At 36.9% G+C, this 26,711-nt stretch overlaps 1 protein-coding gene across 1 annotated transcript in view; it reads left to right on the forward strand.

Annotated features, from left to right (window-relative positions):
* ADK (adenosine kinase) overlaps positions 1 to 26,711 on the forward strand; it is a 268,966-nt gene that overhangs the window by 112,695 nt on the left and 129,560 nt on the right. The window contains exons 4-5 of the mRNA XM_054382192.1: positions 790 to 962; positions 7,098 to 7,206. Coding sequence (XP_054238167.1) covers positions 790 to 962; positions 7,098 to 7,206 — 282 coding nt within the window. The remainder of the gene's footprint in view (positions 1 to 789; positions 963 to 7,097; positions 7,207 to 26,711) is intronic.

A 26,711-nucleotide genomic window follows, 5' to 3' on the forward strand; every position in this document is an offset into this window, starting at 1 on the left:
CTGTTCAAGTGACAGAACTGCTCTTAATCAAGTTGAGATAGATATTTTTGTGTGTGTTTTCACAGTGTAGATGGGGAGCATTTCCTTTTCCTTTTCCCATGTATAATTAAACAGTAGACACAAATGGTTATTTTCAGTACCGTTTAGGTTTTGTATATGTTGTGAATGCTGCACAATGCTGCTTCTTGGGTTTTTCAGATGTATTGTTTTCCTTATGTGCTATCTCTCTGTGTTCTGTGGGGTGTTTCTGTTTTGGGGTTTTTTTTCATTTTGTCTATTCTTTTTTTCTACCATTTTTTTTAAAGATAGGTGTGTTGGTTGATTAAATGTAAATGTAAGGGCATCTCCTTTGAGCAAGGGAACATCTTTGAAACACCTTGTAAAGACATACTAATCTACTTTATTTGATGGTGAACAATGTGTATTTAAGTTTTACATTAGGTATTAAACACTCAGTGGGATCATTAAGGGTAATTTTTTTTATTTTTTTGCTGACCTTCCATTCCTTGATGTACCAGATGGTTTTTACCTCAGGCATAGAAGTGTTCTGGTATGTCTAGGTCACAGTGCTTTGTAGGCACAGAATTAAATATGGTGAGTGGAGAGGAAAAAAATGGAAAAAAAACCCAAACAAACAAACCAAAAAAAAAAACATTATATGCCAGGCATGTTACCTTGTGTTTGGGAGGTTTTCTTTGTGCGTGTGTTTGATTTGTGTTTGTCTTTTAAAAAAATATTTCTATTTTATTTTTCTTGTTTGTTTTGGTTGGTTGGTTTATTTTCTTGCAGTGGATGATTCAGAGCCCTTACAAAGCTGCGACTTTCTTTGGGTGCATTGGCAAAGATAAATTTGGAGAGATTTTAAAGAAGAAGGCGGAGGAAGCTCATGTGGATGCCCACTACTATGAGCAGAGTGAAGAACCAACAGGAACCTGTGCTGCTTGCATCACTAGTGATAACAGGTCAGAGGTCTCTGATGTTTTCCTAAGATATAAATGCAATCAACATAGTGTGTAGACCCTGATTTGTTTGGAATATTTGATCCTGAAAAAATGTGATTTGAATTATACAGAAAATATTAGTACTGGTTTGAGACCACAGGGCTGCCAAGCTCATTGTTTGTGGCTGGGCAGTAATAGCATACTTTAGAGAACAGCAATTAGGTTATGGCAGAGAAAGGGTAAGATAATTATGTGCTACTTCTTTCTGAACTTTATAGCTTCTAGTTGCTCTGCAGAGAGAAAATAGCAAGAGACCAAAATTGGTTAATGAGTATATTTATGCAGATGTGAAAGCTGATTTGCATCTAAGGCATATACTTGACTGGCAAATGAGGAATATACTTCAGGTGATAATGTGTTTAAAGAGGATAGGTGTCACCATATAGCCTGATTGAAAGGGTGTCCTGGTTAGTGTTAGAACAGAACTAATCCTGTTCACTTACTTCACTTTCCAGCTGTCTTCTCAAAGCAATTGCGTTTCCTGCAGTTAACAGCATATTTTTGTAGACAGTGTGATAACACTTGGTGTTAGTAATACTGAGGACTGGTGTGTGGACTAGGAGCACTGCTAACTCTTGTGTACCACATTGGGGTGCAGAGGTAAAAGGCTGTACCAGCAGAGAGGAGCAGACAGGACATGTAACCCTAAAGTGGGCAACGAGGGATTCCATTACATATACATCATATTCAGTATAAGGTTGAGAGATGATGAGGGTTGAGCTCTCTTCAATGGCTGGTGTCCAAGGAGGACTCTATTCTGCCTTCAATCCTGATCCATGTATTCCTGAATCCAGACCCAGAATCCAGCTCCTAAATCTGGTTCACATCTACCTTTGAGTTCAGTCTGGGACTTGCCCAGTGCCTGCCCACAGTATGAGTGGTGATAGTGATGTAATTGCCATCAAGCAGGTTGGGTTCCATATTTGTTTTGTATGTATTTATACATATTTCATTTTATTATTACTTTCACTGAAGTTGTTTTGGCTTGATTTTCCAATCCATGAGTCTGTCTCTCTTATTCCCCTTGTATTCCCATTTGGGAAAGGAGGGGGCTTAATAGAGAGCGTCTGTCATTTGTTTAGTGGCCAGACCAGCCCTAAGCCTTGACAAAGGGTTAATTTGATTTTTATACAAGAAGAAGAAAAAAGTGATTATTTTTTTCTGTTGTGGTTGTTAAGTTCATCTAATAACTAGATCTGTATGTCTACATCTTAACTTCATCTTAATTTCTTCTGAATTTTGTCTTTTGTGTTTTCATCTGCTGTGTTTTTTTAAAGGTGGCCTTTGCTATATAAAAAAAACTGTTCAGCCTTACTTATATTTGACTACCTATTAGACTATGAACAAGAAACCGCTTATAGAAGGATTTATTTTTTTATATTGTCACAAAATTAATAAAGACAAGAATTTCAAAAAGAGCTCATAAAGACAACAAACTTTTATCTTTAGCATGACCCTTTGCTTTCTTCCTTCACCCACAATGCTTGAACTTATATACTATTGCCATGCTGATTGCCTCCTGATATTTTTTTAAAGGTTTTAAAACCAGCCAGTCAGATCTGCCTTAATCATGAGATTTTGCTTCTACACACACCAGCCCTCCCTGATTTTTGCCAATATGTAAATGTCATTATACTAGATATTGAAGCAATAATGAAAATGGTTATCCTGTAGAATGTTTTCTTTTTAGGTCTGAATGAAAGCAAAATATCTGCCATTATCCTTCTTGGTTTCCTTCTGTAGCTTTCAGAGCAACTGATCCTGAGGAGCTGCTCTTTCCCTTTCAAAGCACTATCAGGTGTTAGTAGAATTTATTCAAGTAATTTAATATTCCATAATTAAAATCCACACCAAACTTCGTGAAAAATTGGTGAATGATTTAGGCAGAATTAGAAAAGGCAACAGGCAGCAACATGAACTGAACTGAGAGTCAGAGGAGGGAGAATTTTCCATAGAATACAGAGGATCCTAGAACAGTTTTAATTAGAGTGGACACCTGGTCCAAACCTCTGCAGGAAGCAGGACCAACTTCAAAGTTAGATCATGTTTTTCAGGGCCCTGTCTAGCAGGTTTTTGAGTATCTCCAATGCTGGAGCTTACATAACCTCACTGTGCAACCCATTCCAATGTTGGACTGCTCTTCATGTGAGAAATTCCTTTGATGATATCCAGTTGGAATTATCCTTCTTACACTTTTGTCTGTTATCTTGTGTCCAAGAACATTCTGGCTTCATCTTCCCTGCAAACATTCAATTAGATATTTGAAGATACCAGGAAGACCTCCCCTTAGGTACCTCATCTTACAACTTAACCAAGTCTTCCTTCAGTTGCTAAGTGTTCCAGTCCCCTAATAATCTTGATGGCCTACTGCTAGATTTGCTGCATTATGATAGTGTCTTCCTTGCAATGGAAAACTCAAAGCTGGACACAGGCCCCCACATGAGCTCTGGAGATCAAAACAGATGTTTTCATCTGTTCTGGATATATAACTTGCTTTGTACTCATGGCTGGATGCTTCCTTCTAAAGACAGGAATGTGATTAACCTTCTCTGTGTGGGTATTCTGCCAACTCGTATTTCAAGCCTGATTTAGCAGAACCCCCAGATCTGCAAAGCTGTGTTGTATCCTGTCAACATTCAGCTTGTGCTGGTTACATGGGAGTTATTCCTAGTTGCATAACTTTGCATTTGCTTTCAAGTTTTCTGCTGGCCCAATTCTCCAGGGTCTTGAAGATCCACTGAATGGCAGACAGCCCTGTCCTCCAGCTTATCAATCTGTCCCTCCCAATTTGATGTCGTACATCATGTCTTACTCTCAGGCATGAATGTACGTAGTCAGTGGAGAAAGGCATTTCATTCATCTTCATCTGGTGTTTTGACATTAATTATGTCTATGAACGTCCTCTGTCTCTAGGATCCATATTTGGTTTTTCTGAGAAGACAAAGCAGTAAAGATGTTTCTGCTCTGTGGTTCTCTCTGTCTTCAGTCAAATACTGTCTGTGTACACATCCTGTAGCAATCACCGTTTCCTACATGACATGATGGGAAACTGAAGTCAAACCTGTCAATAGGCATACATCATAAATTCAGGAAAAATACGTGCATCTTTTGCTGTGCATCTCGAAATTTAAAAGTTTAGGTAAACTTACTCATAGAAATGTCTTCAAATTCTCCGTCCTAAGTAGTGTTCTTGGTTTACTAACATAAAACACCTAATAGTTTCTCTCTAAAAGTCTCTCAATATCAAGTGTTTGCTCAAATAGTAGGGACAGTGGCTTCATTTCAGTTGCTCTTGTAGAGCATGGTTAAGAGTGTGCAGGGAATCCAAGAGATTTATTTCCCTCTTTGGGAAATAGAAAAAAAGTGGCCAGTGGTTGACTAAAAGCTTTATTGTGCAACTTTTCTACTTCTACTGAGGGCAAGCTTACTCTCCATCTTTAATTGCTCTCTGGTTGTTTCTTCATTTTCAGCATTTTCTACATTTGTAAGAGCCACTTCAACCTGGCCCCAGTTGATAACTCTGTTTATTGATTAATCTCTTGTCCTAGTTGAGGTACATGCTAACTCCCTTCTTCGGGTAATTCAGCTTTCTTGTCTCTTTGGAGGAGCTGGCTAGTAGCACTCCTGGTTTTCCCAACAAGTGGTCATGTGTACTTATGTTCCAGATGCCTTGATGTGAATGTTTCTTCTTTCTGCTAAGTTTGTCTGTGTTCTTGCAAGAAGGGGTTCTGAGCTAATTCATGATTACCACTCTTGAGTTCTCTAGTTTAGCAATACGAGCTTTGTTTTCTCAGAGCTTATCATGAAAATCATAAGACAAGATGAAAGTTTAAACTAGTATCTACACTCTGTCATAATCTGTGACTTTGATTTTTACATTCTGCTCATAAATACCCACATACCCAGTCTCCATTAAGCTGTTTCATTTGAAGCACTCTGTCTCCAATTACTGTTCCATTGATAAAAATATCTGCCTTCTCTGTATCCCACATGTGGAACTTTAGTGCTGTTAGACTTACAGTTTTAATTTGGAAAAGCTTGGTGCTTTGTCTTCAGTGTAACCAGCTTTTATTACACATCATATGCAGTGCATCGCTACAGTTGGATGTAGCCACACACCGATCTTGGTTTACAGTTTCAGGGGCATGTGGTAAGTGAAAGGAAACATAGAGAGTCTTTGTTTACTTTTCTGGAACATAATTGGTTTTCACTTAGCAGCATACGTAGAGAGACAAGATTTTGCCAGCTAGGTCCTTGACAGATATTTAGGATTTGCCAAAACTGAAAGATTTAATTTACTTTTTAAAAAGATTACCACAGTTATGCATGTCTTTTTTTGGACTTGGTTCTCCAGTAGAGACCTTGTCATCGAAATAATAATAATACTCTTTAAGAATGTAACTTGTTCCCTGTTACTTATACTGCTACAGAGGTTTGGGCTGTTCGTTTTAGTTATTTATTTATTTTCCAAATTCACATTAGTTCTTGTTGACTTTAGGCTTTAGAAATAGAGAGATCTGCTCCAAGAATAGTCCTGGGATTAAATGACACAGAACTGTGCCATATATTTTGATACATATAGAGAAAAAAGTAGCCTAACTTATTTGGTGTATTTTTTAGGTACTTGATCTGTTTGACTTAAGAGAGATTGTCAGTGATAACTGTTTTAGGTGGTTTACAGGAACACTTGGTTGCTGTGTTCATAAGAGATTCTTTTGGGCTTTTGTTTTTTATTGACTAGGACAATGACAAATGGTGGTGGTGCAAAGGTGCAGTTTTGAGGTAGAAGTAATTTTCAAGATGTCCGAGTTTACTTACCTTTTTACACCTACATGTCATATTCAGTTTGGAGGCAAAAGCATAACTCAGTAGAAGCAGATTAGCAATACACTGATGCATTGTCTTTGTAGTAACATTTGTATGAAAAAGGATGATACATCAACATCAGTTGTATGCATGTTTGAGAAAGGCAAAACTTTTCAATAACCATATCTTGTATGTGTAGTTGCACAATGTTTATCTGGCTAATGTATTTAAAAATCATGAAACAGTGATAGGTGCACCCTATGACTACTAACTCTTGAAAATTAAAATTCTGTTTGTGAGCATGGAAGTGTCTGTTTCCCCAATTCCCATTCTCTAAATATTGGATGTTATAAGGCATCTAATAATAAAATGGCACAAAATAATGTGGCCATGGTAGCCAAAGTGGAGAGCTAGTGCATTAAGCACCTTTTTATAACCTGTTTTTAGGAGTACATCTCAAAGTTTTGTGTGCTTTGTAAGGTTGAACTGAATGGTTGAAGAGTAGAATTTAAAATGTATCTTACATGTAACGAAGTGAGTAAGATAGAAGTAGTTTTGTTCTTGCTAATGAAAGTTGTGTCCCATGGCTTATGTTATAACTTGTTAGGAAAGAATGAAGTATAAACAAGTTTTTGGTAGTTTTCCAATAGTACACAGCTAAGCCAAATTTTTTGAACAGTCCATCATCCTTTGCTAAAGGAAAATATGAGCCTAACAGAGAGGGGAAAAAAAACCAAAACAAAACAACCACCAAACAGACCAACACCTTATTTTAAAATAATATTATTTTTAAAATAATACGACTATTCATTGGAAAATGGTAAAGGCAAGACATAAATGAAAACTTTGGTTCTAGTGGGTGAAAATAGTTTTCAGAAAATACGCTACAGTAGCTACTTTGGTGTTAGATACTAGAAGAGTTTTAATGAAATTTTGCAGATGCTTTACCATGCAAAGGGAGTGGATCACAAAATGCAACAAAAGGTTGATTCTAAGCAAACGAAGGCACATAAACAGTATAATAGTGATACGTAACATAAATTATATAGCTAGACTTAAAATAAATTTTTTAATATGTGGTTTACACATAAATGGTATTTAATATATTGTTTCAAACATATTATTTAAATATTATGAAGTGGTCAAAGTATATGTGTTTTATGGTGCTCTTTCTTAATTACTTTGTTCCTTAGGATCTTTGATTATCTTAGAGAAAACCTGTTCTTTATGAGAAATATGTGTTAGCTTTAGTTTAAGAGGATCTAATCCCTGGTTTTTAATCGCTTTCAGGTCTCTTGTAGCTAACCTTGCTGCTGCTAATTGCTATAAGAAAGAAAAGCATCTTGATTTGGAGAAGAACTGGAAGTTGGTGGAAAAGGCCAAGGTTTATTATATAGCAGTAAGTTCAGCTTCTTTCAAATTGGCAAAATTTGTGTTACAGCACTATGGGGTTTAAACAGTTAGCATGTCTGCTGCATATGGTTTAGGATGATTTTGTAGGAATACAATGAAAGAAAATGACTTCTTCAGTTTCAACATAGTTTTATTTCTTCAAATTTAAATGTACAAATGTACAAGTATGTTTTAGTTGTGTATTTTCTTGAATGAGTGGGGAGAAAGTCATGAGAACTAAACATTTTCTAGAGCTTTTGTGGTAGTGCATCAAATTTACATTTCACATTTTCTAGTAAATTATTGTGAAGGATGCACAAATTATGTAGAAAAACACTATTAGCATAATTATTCACTGCAAACAGTTTGAGCTTATTTGTGTGAACAATCTTAATTGCTATTTATTCCATAGTAATTACTACGGCACCTTATAACTCAATATTTCAGAAACAATGATTGTGACAAATCTCTTGAATGTGGGCGGTGGGGCAAACTGATTTTAATGATGAAATCTTACTTCTGGAATAAAGAGGGTTTGAGAATGGAGCATTACTGGATTTACAATTAGTATTCTTTTTTTGCCATCCAGAATGAATCAAGCCAGATTCATGTATTTGTATAGATTACATCTTGTCTAAATAGAAGTGGCAAAATTTTTTCATCTTGCTCTCAAGTTGATATGGCTGATCAAAATTAGCAAACATAAAACATCTATGACAGATTAAAACCTCGTAACATGCATGTAGTATATGGATTCTATATGACAGCTGCTTCCATTCTGCTACCTGAGCTATGTGGGAACAGCTGGTAAAAAGTGTAAAAAATTGATTATCCAGGAGGAACAAGTTCATTGAAAATATAGTTATTTCCTTTAGCTAGTGTTAATGCCTCCTACAGCCTGTTAGTGTGCAGTGCTGTAGGCTTTACATGGTTGTTATTGATTCTTCTCTATGGCCAAGATTGCCCCTTTATAACTGTCAAAAAATACTTATAGCCTTCACAGTATACAAAGAAAGTACATCCTACTGCTATGACCGTATGTTTGTGCTGTAGTTAAAAAAAATACGTAGGTGTATCATCTACTCATTTTTTTATTCCTGTTTTTCATGTATTGTGAGTTTTTGATTTCCCAGTAATTATACTTTGGTCTGTTTTACATGCTTTGCTTAAGAATTAGTGCTATTCAATAAAAGAAATACCGAAAGGCTAAGAATACAGTTTAAATAAAGAATAAGAGTGACAATTGTTGCCGAAAGCTATACTGCACTAAGTTGTCGGTTGGTCGGGTTTGGTTGTTTCTCTGTGTGTGGGGTTTTTTGTTTGTTCTAGGGTTTTGTTATTGTTTTTGTTTTAAATTTTACTGTGCTGAGATATAATTGCCTATGAAGTTTTCAATGTAGAATTTAGAAAAAGGAAACTTAATGGAAATGCTTCAGGAAAGATGGGAAACAACCTGAGATAAAAAAGGGGGGTGGTTTTTTTTTTTAAGCTATAGCCATCATCTTATTTTAGTTCTGAAGCTACTCTTTTGGGTTTAGTCAGCTTGATCACTTAAGTTTTGACTAGGTGATTCACTGCGATGATTTTCATATATATTAAAAGCTGTTCTTCAGATGCCAGTTCTGTGGCATTCAAGCTTTGACTAAGAATTATTATACTAAACTGAAAATAAAACCCATGATATGCATATGTTAATGGATAAATAAATAACATTCAAGTGCTAATATTTGTTTTAGGTATTTGTAAAATGGAATTCATATTAGGGAAACTGCTGACTGCAGGAGGAGATCTGTTGGGTAAAGAACCTAGTTCACACCTGTAGCAAAAGTACTCAAGGGTGGGTTTAGCAAAGATATTTCTAGGACAATTGTTTCAGATTACAGAGTGCATGTGTAACTGTGTAACAGAAGGAGGCAGTGAGTAGAACCATAGATGTTCTCTCATGCTGCAGTGAATTCATGTCCTTTTCTGTCATTTATCTTCTCTATTTGCAGGTTTGCAGCAGTTTATCAGTTTAAACAAAACTGCATAGTATCAGCTTAAACAAAGCTGAGTCATTAATTTGTTTACTATTCTCTGTATTTGCTTTAGTCTTGTTACCTTCCTTGGCCTTGCACTGTGCATGTTGTTTTTAATTTCCTTTTTTCCATCCAACTGTCGCCTGTTTCTTGAATTGCAGTAGAATTTATGTTAGTGACAGATACTTATTGTGGAAATATGTGTATGAGATTATCCAGCAATCTGTTTTCTGGGCAGAGTAGGGCAGTTGTTGCATCAGGACAGGTCTGTGACATCCTGTGGTCATCTGTATGTGCTTCCTAGAATAGATAACATGCTTTTCAATGCAGCATTCAGCAGAATGGCCCTCAGATGAAACTTAGCTCTGAACTCTAATCAATTCACAGAGGCAGGAGTAGGTAAAAAGGAAAAGATAGTAAAGCCATGACAGAACCCTTAAAGACAACTTCTGTTACCATGAATGAGCACAATACATTTATTTTAGCCATCTGGTAATCAGATCTGGCAGACAAATTAGAAAGACTAGCAAAGAATAGGACCCTGTAAATCATATGTAGAAGCAAAATACAGAGGCTGGTCCAGCTTTCTCAAAGATAGTAAACTTTAAAGGTGTATTTTAATCCTTTAAGATTACTGTACTTTTTATAATTTAAGATAGATTACCTGTACTGTCAAACTATGCAATTTCTTTCCCTTCTCCAGATATTAATTCATATACTTGCTGTAATTTCTAACATTGACACCACATCTTCCAGTCTGTCATACTCATTTTGCTGTGGATCAGCTAGCTGTACCTGATTAGAATTCACTGTGAGGGATTTTATTTGGTTCCTACTGAGGCTAGAAAATCTCTCTTCCTCAGACATTTTCCTTATTGGAGAAAAAGTTGAGTTATAACGCTACAGATTGTCATTCTGTCTTTGAAATTGTGAATGGGACACAGTCTGACATGAAAATAATCTTATGGTTTGTGTGTTTTGTTGATTCCCCCCCCCTTTTTGTTTTGTTTTTGTTTTTTAATCTCATGGTGGTACTGTGTTTGTGTAGGCATCCCTTAGAATTCTGTAATGTATATTGAGTTGTGATTTTTTTTGTGTTGGTTTGGTTTTTTTAAGACCATCATTATCTTGAGTGCCAGTTGAAATGTATAGGATTTGCTGGTGCTCAGTTTGTTTGACATTGCACGCAAACATTTTAACATTTTAATGCAACTTGCAGTATATAGCTATTAGCTTTCGTATCTTACAAAGACCTGGAATGCAAATATGTTTTTATTGCTGATGTCTTTGATTAAAAAAATAATCTGCTGGTAAGAGTTATCTTAGGAGGGCAGAAAACCTGGAGAATTTTATTTGTTGTTTGACTCCAGTGAGCACCTCAGTGTTACTGTAAGGTATTTTGCATATGGAAAAGAAGAAAATGTTTTCCTTCATTAAAAGCTGTGCATAATTTTATGAAATCTTAACTGTGTGAAAACTGATACTGCTTGCTTCTACCGACAGCTGAATTTTAACTTTCTGCCTGTATTTGAAGATTATTGCCTCAGCTATGGTTCTTCCCAGATGCGTGTTGTCTCTTGTTCCAGTTAGCCACCTTTATTTCTGCCAGTTGTTAGCTTTACTCAATTTGTTCTTCAGTCCAACAGCTGCATTTATTTAATGTTTCCAGTTGGAGGCATTAGGTGTGTGAAACATTGTCACTTGATGCTAATATTTTCTTGGTGCTGGAGTAATAAACGTGTTCTTGAAGGTTTTTTCTGTGTTTCAGTGTTTTTTTTTTTTTCTTAAATACTTGTCTTTACTAAGCATATGAAATGGTAGTATTGACTGCAGTTGCATTTCCAGTCTGTAGTAACTTGTTTCTTAGCTTACAATGAGTCAGTTAAGTAACTCCCCAAAACCAAACAGGTCTTCCTTTAATAAAATGCCTTTCTCTTGCCTGTAGAAAGGAAAATAGTAGATTGTTAGTTAGGGACTGTATTTGAATTTTTATTTCATAGATGTAGTTTGTGTGGTTAAAAACCCAACATTACAAGTGACATCTCTCAAAGCTTTTCTTAGTATCTCTGTAGACTCCTTGCCTGGCCGTTTCATACAGGGACAGGTTGCTGATGCTTGCGCCTATTGCGTTGATTAAAGAGATGTGCAACCTTTTTTACACCATACCTTATGCAGTGTGATCCCTTTTCTGTCTGGTGCCTGAAGGCTTGACAGGCCTGTTCTACCTGTTGTAGGTAAGAGTAGAGGATCAACGATGCTTTACTATAGCTGTAAGACTTAGTTCTATGTATCTGAATGTTGGGTTACTCCTTTTCAGTATTGCTATGCAACCTTTTATTCAGAGAAGGTAACGCTTTCAGTCAGCTGTTGTTTCACAATCCATAAAAGTTTAAACGATTTTCTTCATCTACTTCTGTGTAGCAAATAATAGAAGTTTCTCAACAGGGATACAGTTTTTGCACATTAAGTATAAAATTTTCAATACTGGTTAGATTTGTTAGGCCACAGTTAAATTACATTCAACACCTTTAGCATCTTTTTTGTGTTTACATACACAAGTGCCTTTTTTTGTTTGTTTTGGGTTTGTTTTTTTTTGTTAATGACAATTCTTTTCAAGACCAGATATTCTAGTTTTAGAATGAATTTCTAGTTAGAAATGTCATGTGTTGTGGCATGTAACATACTTATCTGCTGAAGTTTTTAAAGCTCCAACCACCCTGGTATGTTTCAGTAAATACTGTGGCTAAGTGCTTGTCTAAGCAGGGAGATACTGTGGTGGTATAGTGGGCTTGATGGTAGAATTGTCTGGTTTCAGCAGGAATCTGTCAAAACATAGGCTTGATGTCAGCAATGTGTAACAGTATTTTACATGAGGTTTGGCTATTCTACTGGAGTAAAAAAAAAAAAGCTGCTTATTATAACAATGTAAGTATAAATGAAATTTCTTTTGTGCTGTTTCATTTCAGAGGCATATTCAGTGAAGGCATTTTTATTATAATTTACTGCTATGATGATTGTGATAACTTAAAATGGATTGTGATAAGCTTTTTTTCTTTGAGATGTACTAGTTCTGTGTGTCCATCATGGGAAATGGGAGAGACAGTGGCAGGAATCAAAATGTCCTCTCCCTCACACAGGGAAAAAAAACAAGCCAAAAAAACCCAAACAAAAAACCTATGTTTGAATAATTCTATAATAGCTTTTTTTCATTGATAACTTTTGCCATAGTGCTCAACCATCTCTGTATATGCCATTTGACAACAAAAAACTCTTTTGTACAATAATGAACAGGTTTTATGGCCAGTAAAACATCATTCTGAATGTCTTAACCATAAAGAAGAAGCTGCAGTTGGCAGCCATTAGTTGTGGCCTTTTGTTTTTCTCCTGGCCTGGGATAAGATTGCCTTCCTAAAATTCACAATACTGAGGGATTGTGTTTTCTGGAAGTTACAGCTGAAGTGTGATGCATTCATTGTGTAAATATGATAGACTCTGTATCTAACCAGGATGCAGATTTGCCACTTACTGGCTTCCAAAACAAATATGAGAAAAATACTTTTTCTCTCATAAATACAGAAATTCACAGCTTTATTTCTTTGACAAAAATGTGAGAAAGAGCTTTGTCTAAACTGGCACCAGCATGTGTTATGTCATTCTGTGATGTATTTAGGATGTGTGCGTTATACTTCCATTTTAGATATAACTTCTCATACACTGACAATTTTGCCAGTGTTTTTCTCAAGTAACTTGTGTGGAAAAGTGAATTGGAAAGTTCTTAGTTTTTCCTTTCTTTCCCTCTCCCCTCCCCCAATCTTGATCCTCAAGATGTCACTCTTTGAAGATAAATGCTTTATACTTTTTGCAGAAAAATGCATCCACTTCTAACTGAGATTCTACCTCCTTTTTTGTAATGGAAAACTGAGAATCTAACATCATAAAAATGTCTTTCTAAATCTTCAACTCTGCTATTATTTTTTAAAATTTATTTATACAAAGAATACACACAGTTCTTTTCCTGTCGTTCTCCTCGTACCCCAGTAGCCTTTAAATTGCAGATACACTTCTTCAGCACAGTAATTAGTGAAGCTCAGTCATTGCTCCTTTTATCGTGTGATTTTTGGGTGTTTTTTTAGAAGAATGCATTATTAGAGCACTTACACAGCCAGTCTAACTGCAACAGTCAGGCAGCAATAGCAGTGCCATTTTTCACAAAGAAAATGTTGAACAGGAGCCAAATGTTTGGTGGCAGAGTCTGTTGCTAGGAAATCAAGTTCCTGAGGCGATTAATGACAAAGCAAGCAGTAACAAGAAGGCAGAATTACAGATTTAAAAGAGCAGGAGAAAAAAAGTGGTTGGTGTTATAATTACCCAAAGAAATCCGTACTCATTAAATTGGCTGTTTTTATGATTGACTTTAATTGGAGGTTAGCTCAGATATTTAGCTCCTTTCCCACCCCTTTAAACACACACATGCACATAATCTGTAGAACTGCAGACTTGTTTTTCTAAGCATTGAGAGGAGCTTGCCCTGTAATTTGATCCCCACTGACAGATGCATTTTCTATGCTGCCATTTTGAATTAACCTATTGTGCAACAATTTTCCTCAGCTCTGTTGAATAAAACATCAAGTCTTATTACCTCAGATGGATTTGATAGAGTAAAAGAATGTACTTCTAGCTGAAGTAGACTATTTGCAGTGAGTTCAGTGATTTGAACTCTGCCAACAAGCACCAATAATTTGTGATGTATAGTTAAAGAATGAAAGAGAGGAGAGCCACGTGGGGGGTCTTTTTGGCTGTATGAAGTTCAGACACAAACCTCAGAGTAATATTGTTGTTTGTGCTAAGGTTATTCCCCAAGATCAAACCTTTTTAGATCAAGCATGTTAACTAAGATTTTTGCCGTTAAGCAGATGGGTTTTGAATTGAGGATTCTCTTACCTTCAGTGGTTATCCAAACTGCCAGGCTACTGCTGGGATTAGAAAAAATAAAAATCAATCCCCCTCTCCCAGAAACCCCAACAGCTGGATTTTTCCTTTGAGACTTATGTTGTGAAGAGAAATTTTCCCTTGTAAAATTGAACTGGAATAAATGATGTTTCAAAATGTTTTTAAATTCCAAGTAATTTGTATCCTGTGTTAAGAGAAGAACAGGCTTTCATCTTACTCACTTTTCTCCCCAATTAGGATAATTTATGTAGTCGTTTCAACAAAATTTTGGCACAGAAATGGGGAGGCAACTGACCCTGGCATTTAAATCCTGTCATGTTTCATTGATCATGTTCAAGACAATATTCCCTACTTGCAGCAATTGTGAGAAAATATCCTTTTACAGTATCTGTAGGTGAACGTAGAGAAGCTAACTATAAAAGCTAAATGATGCCATAGCTCCAAATTCCTAATCGAATGGTGAAACAATAGAACTGTTCCTGTTCTGTCCAGAAATACCCACATTACTAATCAGATGGCAATGCCAAGCTGTCTGCTTTGTTAAATACTCAGGTTCCCTGAGGCAAGAAGACAGCTGCTCTAACTACTACGAAATTTGGTGGCTCAATCTATTTTTGCTACCCTTGGGCTATCAAGCTACTGTTAATTCAGACCACCCCAATTGGTACACTTTAGGGATTTTTTTTTTCAAAATGTTTGTAATTAAAATGGTAAAACATCATTATTACTCCAAAGATGATGTGTGTGCTTTGCGTTTGACAGATACCTACAGAGATAAACCCAGCATGTAATTTTCATTGACATAATGGTTGTGATTGCATTACCCTTTTTAAAGTTACTGCTTTTGGAGTGGGGGTTGAGGGTAATGAGGGGAAAGGGCATGTTTTATTTCATTACAATTCAGAAATCTGTTGAAATACTAAATCAGTCTCTTGGTTGCAAGCTACTTGTCTGCAAAGGCTGGATCAAGCTTTGTAGCAGACTGGGGAGTGGTGAGCAGCCAGCTCTGCCACCAGGGACAGGAACGGGGACACCATGCCACCCGCCGACAGCTGCAGAGATCTCTTCTCCCAGATGCCTCTGCCTATAGGGAAACTGATTCTCAAATCATATGTAAAGTCTGAGCAGACTTAACACACTATTTAAATGTAAATTAAAAAGGGAAGCCTCCCTACTCTAAGGGGTGAAGTGAATCAATTTGAAGGGAAAATTTTACTGCAGACCCTCTTGCACGTCAATCTTTATTAGATGTTCTCTTCTTGAGAGCACAAGAATTTTGTCTGTTACCATGTCAACTTTATTAGAGGAAAATCTCAAATCTAAAGCACCAGCAAATCAAGGAGTTAGGAGGTCCGATTGAAAAAGTATTGGTTCTATCATGAATTATTTTTCATTTCAGAGTTTCTCTGCTGAGGTTTAGGAAGAGTCATTCATTTAAGACTGTTCTAAAGACTAAAACTTGAAATTTGGAGGGGGGGGCGGTTTCCTAATGTGAGATATCTTATTTTGGATCCTAACTACCAAAATTTAAAGTAAATTAGTAGTCACCACTGGGTAGTTTATTGGAATTTGGGATTCTACTATTCTTCTGGACTTGATCTCATTAACACATGGTGAGATCGTAGTCTGCATAACCCTAAATTATGTATTCTTTATATTGATGTCATCAACTGCTGCATTAAAAATCACATATGAATACTACAGCAATTTTACTCTGTTTTACATAACGAAAGTCAATAATTTACAGCAAAAACTATGCACATGTGTCTAACTTGAGAGCTGAGTTAAGCTATTTATGGTAACCCACTGCTTAGTCTGAAGTTGAAATAATAGGTTCAGTTGTCATTTATGTGTGGAATAGGGACAGTGCAGTTGATTAAAGACTAAGCTTGCAAAAAGTTATGATTAATTATTTGCTTTGGAAATGTGATCTGAAATGATCACATTTGTGCTTTTTATTTTAAAGCCAGTAACTTTTGTACTGAGTGTTAAAATACATATTCATATAGTGCAAGAGGATTGATATATGCTTCCTTTTAGCTCAAAATCTGAACAGTACTGAATGGCACTGATCTACTCTGTAGACTACAGGTGTTTTGAAATAGCAAGAGTTGAAAGCAGAATAGGAACCTGAAGGCTACTTTTATTCTACAAGTAGCAATTATCATTTAAGAAACTAAATATGTTTTCACAGCATAGCTAATCATTATGCTAAAAATCTTGTGTTAAGTAAATCTGTGTACTACATTGTGCTTAGAATTTTACATTGTTTGTCATTAATCCTTGTAGTTGTGGGACTAATGCTCGGTCACCAGTGTGTTGGGTCACCTGTTTGGTAAATGTGCTTCAAACTGTCTGGCTTAGTCAAAAGAAAGAAGATCATCCTTTATTCTTCTTTCTTTAATTAAGGATAGCATGCTAAAGGAAATACTAAATTCTCTGAATAAGTAACGACTGCTGTTTTAGAAGACATTTCTAAGCTGGAGAAGAATAGCTAGACTGTTTCTTTCTAAGGTATATCCAGACCATCATGATAGCAGGTAAGGCATGACTGACAAAACGTTTCAGCAACACGAACAAGAGAAAAAACACCACTACTAGCCCTTGCAAAGGTTTCACGTAAAAGCTAAGGGCACTTAGATTTTGTCCAAAATAGAAGGATTTTGCTGATGCACCTGCTGTGGAAAACCCTCCTGGCGATTTAAGAGTTCTCTCTGGCATAAGTGGAAACAGTTTATACCAGCTGCTATGCTAGCAGAAATGCTCTCACCTTCCTAGACTAACCATACTTGAAACAGAGTTTTCATTGACAGGTCTATGTTGCTTAAGGAAAATGTGGGGTTTTTTCTAAATAATGTAGCTTCTTAGACAGAATCATCTAATGAATACCTGGCCATAATATTCAGAATAGATATCAACATAGTCAAACTTTGTCATCCATAGGTCTTGCTAAGCCCCTCCTAAATCACAGGAGTTCCTCTGTGTGGTGTGTGGGTAATAATGTCTAGCCTTTGGAGATCTGCAGATGAGATCTGTCTTGTTACTACTTTTTATGCTAAAGTTACTGAAGTTGTACTGCAGAATACCACTACTCCTAAAACTTTTTGGCCAACTGTAGTATTGCCAGATGCAATATTACAGTACTTGCTTGCAAATTGGAAAAGGTTAGACAACAGCAGTTAACAGTGTTTAGCCTTAGCATATGCCTCTGAACATACCTTTTTAATACCGTATGGAGTGTAATTGGTGCTGAACAACACTGAGGTGTTCTGTAAAAAGTAAAGGCTAAACATTATAAAAAAGCATAATATCTGAAAAATTGAGACAAATGGAAGAAATGTGAGACAGAAGAGAGGTACTGAATATTCTGTCTCTGCATAACCTAAAGTAAGAGTCTACAGTGTTTTAATAAAATTCTGTTCACAGTAAGTTTGAAATTAAGAAATTCAGCTAAACAGTGGCAAGGTAGTTGGCATGGAGGATGGTGTCTGTGACTGGGATGAAGCAGAAACAATCCACTGAGAGCACTTGAGAATATTAACGTTTATATCTGGGCTTACTGTCATTGATACTCTTTGTATATCGAGTGCTAAAGCACTTTTCACTGCAGTGTAAGGTAAGAATGAATTTCATCCTTAAATATGAATTTATCCTGCCCTTTGAGGACTGCTGTCAAATCTTAAAGAGTTATTTTAATTTACATATTAAAATAACTTATTTCCAAGAGACAGTTTCAATTAGTTTAGCTATGTGCTGAAATTAAAAATCTTCACCATTTTATTGGTTTGATCATGAACTTTAGCTGAATGTAGAAAAAAATTTACCAACTATTAGTGATTGAAATGTTTCAAAAATACGAAGGATACAATTTTCCTTGAAGAAAAAGAGAAATTTTCAATGAGCATTTATGTGAGGGATAGCGAGTATTCATTCCCCAGGACTAGTGCTGTCCCTAAGTGCTTCTTTATACTGCTGAGAAAGGGCTGAAGACAGTTTCTGCTGAGGGCTGTAAATTCATATCTGCCTAACTGAGCCATCATTTGTTGACATGAGGGAAATCATGTGACTGCCTTTAATGCTTTTCTCAGTAACAGTAAAAACTTTAAATATAGTTCATGGAAGTGGAACAGAAAACATTAAAGTTTTTTAGAATTATCTCCTATACAGAATTCTGTGAGGTTTGTATTGCAACAGAATCAAATGTTTGAACATTTGTAGGGTAAATGCATTAAATAAAATAATCAGATTTAACTATTTGAAAGCTTTGACCTTTCTGTGACTAAGCCCCCAGACCTTCAGAATATGAATGTAGTAAGTTCTTAGTTTTATCAGCGTGATGCTAAAATTCTGTCAGTAGAATTGAAAGCAGGTGTCATATTTAAGCAGAAATGTCCACATAGTAACCTGCCCAGCTGCAGAGCTGGTACAAAGTCTTGTACAGTGGTAAAAGGAACAACTCAAAATATTCAACATTAACATTTAGTAGGTAAGTATGAGAAAAGGCACATTCTCAGCTTTTCTTCAGTCCATCCGGCACATCAATTTTATATTAAACTTCACTCATATTCTCTATATCAAATATTCTCTTTCATGGAATGCAGAATTGCCAGCATGCTGCTGTCTTTTGGAGGTATCTGTTTGCTAGAATAGTCTGGTGCAAAAAAAAAAACCCAAAAAACCAAAACACAAAAGCAAACCAAAACCCCAAAACAACACTAAATTGACTCAAGGTTAACTGTAAGAAAAATTAATGCCAGCTCTTTTAAAAATACATAATTACTGCCTGCTCTGTTGAAGTGATATCATAGCTTGGAGCACAAGGAACCTGAGCAATGTAACTCCCAAGCTTTAATTTACCAATAAATAGATAATCTGATCACATCTGCTAATTTTCATATCTCTACGGTCATATCACCACTGACCTGACAAGGAAGTGTTATCAGAACAGTACTTGAGTCTTTCTGCAACTGCAGATTTCTGGGGGCCTACAAGAAAGCTGGGGAGGGACTTCTTAGGATATCAGGTAATGATAGGACTAGGGGGAATGGAATAAAGCTGGAAGTGGGGAGATTCAGGCTGGACGTGAGGAAGAAGTTCTTCAGCATGAGAGTGGTGAGAGCCTGGGATGGGTTGTCCAGGGAGGTAGTTGAGGCCCCATCCCTGGAGGTGTTTAAGGCCAGGCTGGATGAGGCTCTGGCCAGCCTGATGTAGTGTGAGGTGTCCCTGCCCATGGCAGGGGGGTTGGAACTAGATGATCCTTGTGGTCCCTTCCACCCCTGACTGATTCTATGATTCTAACCTGAAAATAGCAGCTGGAAGAGTATTTTATGTGTTTCTCTTGTTTTGCTCTTGTCTAGACATCCACTTGTGCCTACTATTGGGATGCCATACTGGAGTAGGAGGAACTTTGCATCTTCTAAGTTCAAAGATGGGTAGCATGCACCTCTTGGTCTTGATTTTTTTTTTTTTTTATCCTAGAGAGCGAAGAAAAATGTTGCCAATAATGAAAACTAGGACAAAAGTGTTAGAGGTGAATGAGAAAATCATCAATCTTTAAATGTTAGGAAGAAATGATCCCATGGTATGTTAAAATGTTGTGTCTATTACTCTTCTGCATAAGAATACTACACATACCTGAATGTTTTATTTTCAGAAAAAATTATCACAGTATATCAGGGGTTGGAAGGGACCTCAAGAGATCATCAGGTCCAACCCCCCTGCCAAAGCAGGACACCTAGGATAGTCAGCACAGGAATGCATCCAGGTGGGTTTTGAAAGTCTCCAGAGAAGGAGACTCCATAACCCCCCTTTGGAGCCTGTTCCAGGCCTCTGTCACCCTCACTGTAAAGAAGTTTCTCCTCGTGTTGAGGTGAAATCTTCTGTGTTCTAGTTTGAACCCATTGTTCCTTGTCCTATCACTGTGTACCACTGAAAAGAGCCTGGCCTCCTCCTCCTGACACCCACCCCTCACATATTTATAGGTATTGATTAGATCCCCTCTCAGTCTTCTCAAGACTAAACAGCCCCAGGGCTCTCAGTCTCTCATCATAGGGGAGATGCTCAAGTCCCCTAATCATCCTCGTAGCTCTCCGTTGGATTCTCTCCAGCAGGCCTCTGTCTCTCTTGAATTGGGGAGCCCAAAACTGGACACAGTATTCCAGGTGTGGTCTCACCAGGACAGAGTAGAGAGGTAGAAGAACTTCCCTAGACCTGCTGGACACACCTTTCTTGATACATCCCAGGATCCCATTGGCTCTCTTGGCCACAAGAGCACATTGTTGTTCCATGGAGAACTTGCTGTCCACCAGCACTCCAAGGTCTTTCTCTGTGGGGCTGCTTTCCAGCAGGGCAGCCCCTAACCTGTCCTGGTGCCTGTTGCTATGTCTCCCCAGATGTACAACCTTACACTTGTCCTTATTAAACTTCACGAGGTTTGCCTGCACCCAGCTCTCCAGCCTGTCCAGGTCATGTTGGATGGCTGCACAGCCTGATGGGGTGTCAGCCAACCCCCCCAGTTTTGTATCATCAGTGAACTTGCTGAGGGTACTCTCAATGCCCTCATCCAGGTCGTTGATATTGAACAAAACTGGACCCAGTACCGATCCCCGGGGAACAGCACTTGGCACAGGCCTGCAAGTTGACTCTGTGCCATTGATGACAACTCTCTGAACCCTGTTGTGGAGCCAGTTTGCAATCTACATCACTGACATTATGATAATACTGGTGCAACAAAGTACAGTTTATACATTTGTGGACCATGGCAGAGCATTTATGGTGCTTTCCAGTGTGTTCAAGTACTGGTTTCAGATCTGAAAATAGATTTTGTTAGGCCATATTTGTTTTAGGTCTGTATTACCAACTAGAAAGAAACCCAACAGTTAATATCTGCCCTGAAAGCAGAACTTTTATTTCTGACTGTATAATGTATATAATGTATACGTGTGTAAGTTGAAAAGTCAAGGGCAGATTTAGCCTTTAACATGTAGAAGTCAACACCTAGCATGCTACCCAGGGCATGAATTCCACTTTCTAAGCTGAAAGCTGTAAGTGGCTATCATAGGTAAAAAGCTATCACTGAATCACAGTCTAGGTATATTTAACCTGAAGACAGAGTCATTCTTGCCTCCTCTTGTTTCCTCATTTGGAAAAGTAATTCATAACATGTGACAGACTGTGATATTTTTGTGCTGAGCAACATACTGTCAGGAAGGAAGAGCACTGCCACATTTCCACCCATTCTTCTCCTTCCACTTCAGTTAGATTATAGATTAGGAAACTTTAGACTTTGCTCCTGATTCCTTTTTTCTACTCATAACAGCAATGTATTTGTACGTATGCAACTGATGCATCAGTTGGCATTTGGAAAGTAATTTTCTCCTTCTTCTAGCAATAACTGAACAATACTGTTATAGCCAGTAAGTTGTTTTTTTCCCCCCAAATCTAAATTCACTCATTATCTTGTCTCTTCATTTCTTTTAGTACCATATACATTGTTATGCTGAAAGTAGTCACCTGTATTTTATTGTAAATGAACACTACTTAATATTGCATCTGTTTCATAATACTGTATTGGCTTCCTGTTGCAATTCAGATAAGTGTTCAGTATTTATAATTTTAACAGGTAGGTTTTAGTTTTAAATTAATAAAAATCTCATACTGGTAACTTGAAGACTTTTAAGAAAAACAAAATCTAAGAAAGTCTTAATATTACAGAATTTCTTTTCCCTTTAGGTACATGTGTACTTGGTTTTGCAAATTCAAAATATCCAATGGAATTTTCTGGGTTTAGTACAACAAGAAAAGGGGAGACAGCAATAATAAGAACCTTGGTTTGTTGATATCATCAGTGTTGCAGAATGAGTCACGTATACTAGAAGGGCAAGAGTAGCCCACAGATGGATAAAAAGAAAAATCAGTAACGTTGTATATACTTCTGTGTTTTGCATGTGTGCCTTAATTATTCTAATTGAAGTAAGATTAAAAAAATATTTACTATGACATAAACTGAAAGTTTGATTTATTAATTAGATTTTTGTGGCTGAATCTAGAATGTGTTTATAGTCCACTTCAATTTGAAGAGCTAAGTATAGAAGTTTGAATGAAATGCATAAAGGGTATTATCTGTAAATTCTACATGAGTAATATTTACTTTGGAGTTCTGTTTGCCTTCACTGGTAAGTTTGCTTAGCAATACTCAAGAAATGGTGATTGCCTTGAAATGGATGATAAGCCACATGCAAATTAGAAGTTGCTAATATTTGCCTGACACAAAAAGTAAGAAGTTTTAGAGCAGGCATAAAATCAGTTCTCAAATTAAACTCTGTTTAAAAAGAATTAAAAGCTTTTTAAATCCTGTGAAACATTATGGGTTCATCGTCCATGTCAGTCATATTTATTGACAGAAATATTGAGAATATATTATAATAAACAACCTAGTTCTACCTAGATAGATTATTATTGACTCATTTGACTTTGTAGTAGCCATAACGTTTTTTTTTCTTACCAAAACTTATGATGAGAACTTTATGAAAATTTCTCAATATACTGGCTTTTTTATTGAACTTTTATTGTTTGTTTATGGTCTAAAAGCTCTTAGCTATGTGACACCAAGTTTGGGGATTTTTTGGTCTAAAATGTGTTGTAAAAGGGGACACACATATGGTTGCTCTGTCTTTGTTTTATTTTGTATTGCCTTGTTTGGCATAGTCTTTCAAATAATGGAACACCACAGATCCTTCAGTCTCGAAATACTCTCTGCTGTTTTAGTAATAATGAGCCAGAAAAATTGGATTTCATTCTTCTGTCATCTTTTTTCCCTCTAACTTGACACATTAAAAAGATTGCTTCCAATAAAATCCTGGATTTCTAGTGCGTGGAAGCAGAGGAATTAATGCTGCAAAGGTTTAGTCTCCAGAGAGAGATCCTTTTTAAAATCTCTTCAGACCTCAACATTCTTCACCATAATGTTTTCTATACCTTGTCTTTTATTTTGTAGTTTAATTTGCTTGTGCCACATGGAAAATTTCTGTTGCTTCCTGTAATTTGATGTAAAATACAAAAATTAATCTTGCAATTCTCAGAATCTCTCCTGCTGATGAGCTGCAGGATTCAGTAGCACACAGTCACATGGGCCTTTAAAACTGAGTCATGGACCTCATAAATTGTCTAAAAAAAGCAGCAATGATACAATAGGCATCTGTTGTCATACATAGGAGGTGTGACTTTTTTCCACAATATGGAAGGAAATTAATTGAGAGAGAGCGAAGAGCATGTTATAAATGAGTTTAGTGCACTATCGGTAATGCTCATGCTTTTATTCAGCATATTTTAAGATACTTTGTTAGGATGCAGAATACTCCATTTGGTTTCCAGCATGCTTTTCCTGAAAGAGTAGCATTAGTCAAGCACAATAAAGCAAATAAGTTTCTCCACTTTCGCATTGGACTGTCGGTGTACATTAACACAAGCCCTACGAGGAGAGGCTGAGGTAGCTGGGGGTGTTTAGCCTGGAGAAGAGGAGGCTCAGGGGTGACCTCATTGCTGTCTACAACTACCTGAAGGGAGGCTGTAGCCAGGAGGGGTTTGGTCTCTTCTCCCAGGCAACCAGCACCAGAACAAGAGGACACAATCTCAAGCTGTACCAGGGGAAGTTTAGGCTGGAGGTGAGGAGAAAGTTCTTTAGAGAGAGAGCTGTTAAGACGTTGGAATGTGCTGCCCAGGGAGGTGGTGGAGTCACCATCCCTGGAGGTGTTCAAGAGGGGATTGGACGTGGCACTTGGTGACATGGTTTAGTAGTCATGAGGTCTTGGGTGACAGGCTGGACTTTGATGATCCTTGAGGTCTTTTCCAACCTTATTGATTGATTCTGTGATTGATTCTTTTGGTGGTTCAAATGGAGCAATAAGGCTAAGTGTAATCTATCTCCAGTGTTGCTCATATTTTTGCTAGGTAACTCGCAGATTTTTGTGAGATTTTGTTACATGCTATTAAGACCACCTGATGGATTTAGAACTAAATGTTTCATATATTGTGTTGACTGTACTGTATACTTACTAATTAAAATGTTGTTCAAGTTTCATTACACTGTCATGTTCATAATATTTGAATTTTTTAATAAGTGTGAAAGTGGGTTCCTCTTTTAAGAAAAAGACAGCTTGTCATCTGACTTCAAACTTAATTCTAAGAAAAAAAAACAGCAGAAAAGGTTTCAATTCAGAAAATAAATTCTCAGATGCTAGCAAGTCAAATGAAAAATGAAGCACGCTTCCAAGTTGTTTTAGTGAATTAAAGTGAATTCTTCCAAGCTGTATTATTCGTGAGAGAAATTAAGAAAACTACTTAACTTGCTATGAAATGTACAACATGTATTATCAAGTTTCAAAGCTGATACTGAATGCTGTATGTCGCTGTTTACGACTGGCCTGAAAGGTGTTGGCTAAGTCTGTATTCTAAGATGGCTATGCTGCTCCAGCTGTGACATAGCAGGAGTATTGAAAGTTGGTTTTAGCTGAATGGGAGTTGAGCTACTTTGAGTAATGCTTTGTTTAGGAGTGCCTTGTGCTCTGATTATCTCAATGGTTTAAGATGCTTTCCAAAGTTACAGGGAGGTTGTTTAATAGAACTGTGCAGGCTCGGATTGGATGAAGTTCATGTCATTGATTTTTGTTTTAAGTCCAAACTCAAGAATTAACCTCATCCCCCTCTATTTGCTTTAAATCAATGGTGCTGATTAAATAAAATCCTTTTGTTCCCCTCTTCCTCTTATGTCATTCTCATTAGATATTTAAACCTCTGTAAAACTGAGATTTAGATACTGCTTGTTTTCTTTAAAGCATTTTCCCCCCAACAGAACAAAAAGAATTATAAATGAGAAATGAAACTGTGAGACAAAATAAGAACAACAATTGCAGCTCTTGAGTGAGCTCGTAGAGTAAGACAAGTGCTAAAGAAAGAGTAGATCATTGCCATGGTATAGGGAAATGTACATAGAATACTCTCTCAGCTTTTGGTAACCTGCAGCTCAAGGTCTTCCTCAGGCAAGTTTGTAGCATATTGTTCAAGAGTTCTTGAGGTTTATGAGATTTACCCAGGTAAATGTAAATAATAGGTTTTTTAACTTCTTCATTTGTTGCATCTTGTAATAGCAAGTCATACACTTCAGCAGTGTGTGTGTGAAGTGTATTTTTTGTTTTGAATTTGCCATCAGGTAGTTTACTCTGATGTCCTTGAGTCCCCCATAGTATGGGAGATGCTGAGCAATTTTTCTCTGTGTCCTTCTTGACATGAGAAGCTAGCTGTTTGTTCTAGAAAGGGTGTGTTCACAGGGCATGATCAGCATGGAGTAAACAATGACATGAATGTAGAATGGCAGGCTGACCCTATGTGGATCTCATTAGTGTGGGAGGTTGTGAGGAAATGCATCTAACATTTGAAGTGGAATAGGGTGATGTGTGCAAAGGCCTTGGAGTTCTAAGCCTTCCCTGTGAAAACTAGGAAATACTAGGTGTGTTAGTTTAAAGCATGGTAGTTTCCCTACTATTACAGTAGTAATCTGGGTGCACACCCACTGAGGGTGCTACAAGATGTACTTTCATACTGAAAACAGAAATAAGCTCCAAGCATAGCCTTTCCAGAAATTATGATGGAGTGCATACTATATGACAACCAGACTGTATGTTTATTTTCCAGTGTGCCCAGATATAACATGTGTGCATAGATTTACATTTTCTCTTAGTGTCTTTATCGTTCTTCCCCCCCCACACACACACACACTCTACCATTAAACATAGTATGTCTTAATTTTGTGATTAATATTTGATTTTTGTGTTTGTGGCATCTCAGCTCTAAATTTAATGGTCTCAGTTTTTACTCTCTTTTCATGCACTGGGTCTGTCTGCAATAATGGAGACCTGCTTCTGGCTCCCAAGAGCTGAACGCTGTATTGTAGAGGAGGATGTATGTTGTAATTTATTCAGAATTATTTCCTAAACTTCACGTAGACTCTGCTTTTTTTGTAGTTGCTGGGCAATGAGTTTTTCTCAAGTAGGTAAACCTTGAGGGGAGTGCAGTGTTTTTCCCTAGCACAAGCCCCTGATACTAAACCAGAAAACCTTTCTTTGCTATTTGAATGTCTGTGGAAGACTTAAGATAAAATTGTGCAAATATTCTAGTGATGGAGAATTGGAGAGTAAAAGATACGATAGGGGTGGAGGGTGGGAATCTAGGGTAAAGACAAAATAAAACAATTGACAGCATAAGAGAATAGTACCTATCTTGAGGCCTGATTGTGCATGTCTGATTTGGTGCTGCCAGTGAAGATGAGGGCAAGCTGAAGAAATAAAGTATGCTTCCCAGGAATCAGTTTGATGTTTTGAAAGTAGTAACCAGAAAAATAAGATTTTGTGAAGTTGAAAATCCCACACAAAAAAAAAAAAAAAAAAGAAAATCAGTGTTGCTTCCATTGGTTTACTCCATTTTTTTAATTGACTTGCAAAGCTTTTTTTTAAAAAGGTCTTGTTTTTTAAATTTTTTTTTACATTGTTTA

The sequence above is a fragment of the Indicator indicator genome, chromosome 7 (assembly GCF_027791375.1).
Source record: "Indicator indicator isolate 239-I01 chromosome 7, UM_Iind_1.1, whole genome shotgun sequence".
Taxonomy (NCBI): domain Eukaryota; kingdom Metazoa; phylum Chordata; class Aves; order Piciformes; family Indicatoridae; genus Indicator; species Indicator indicator.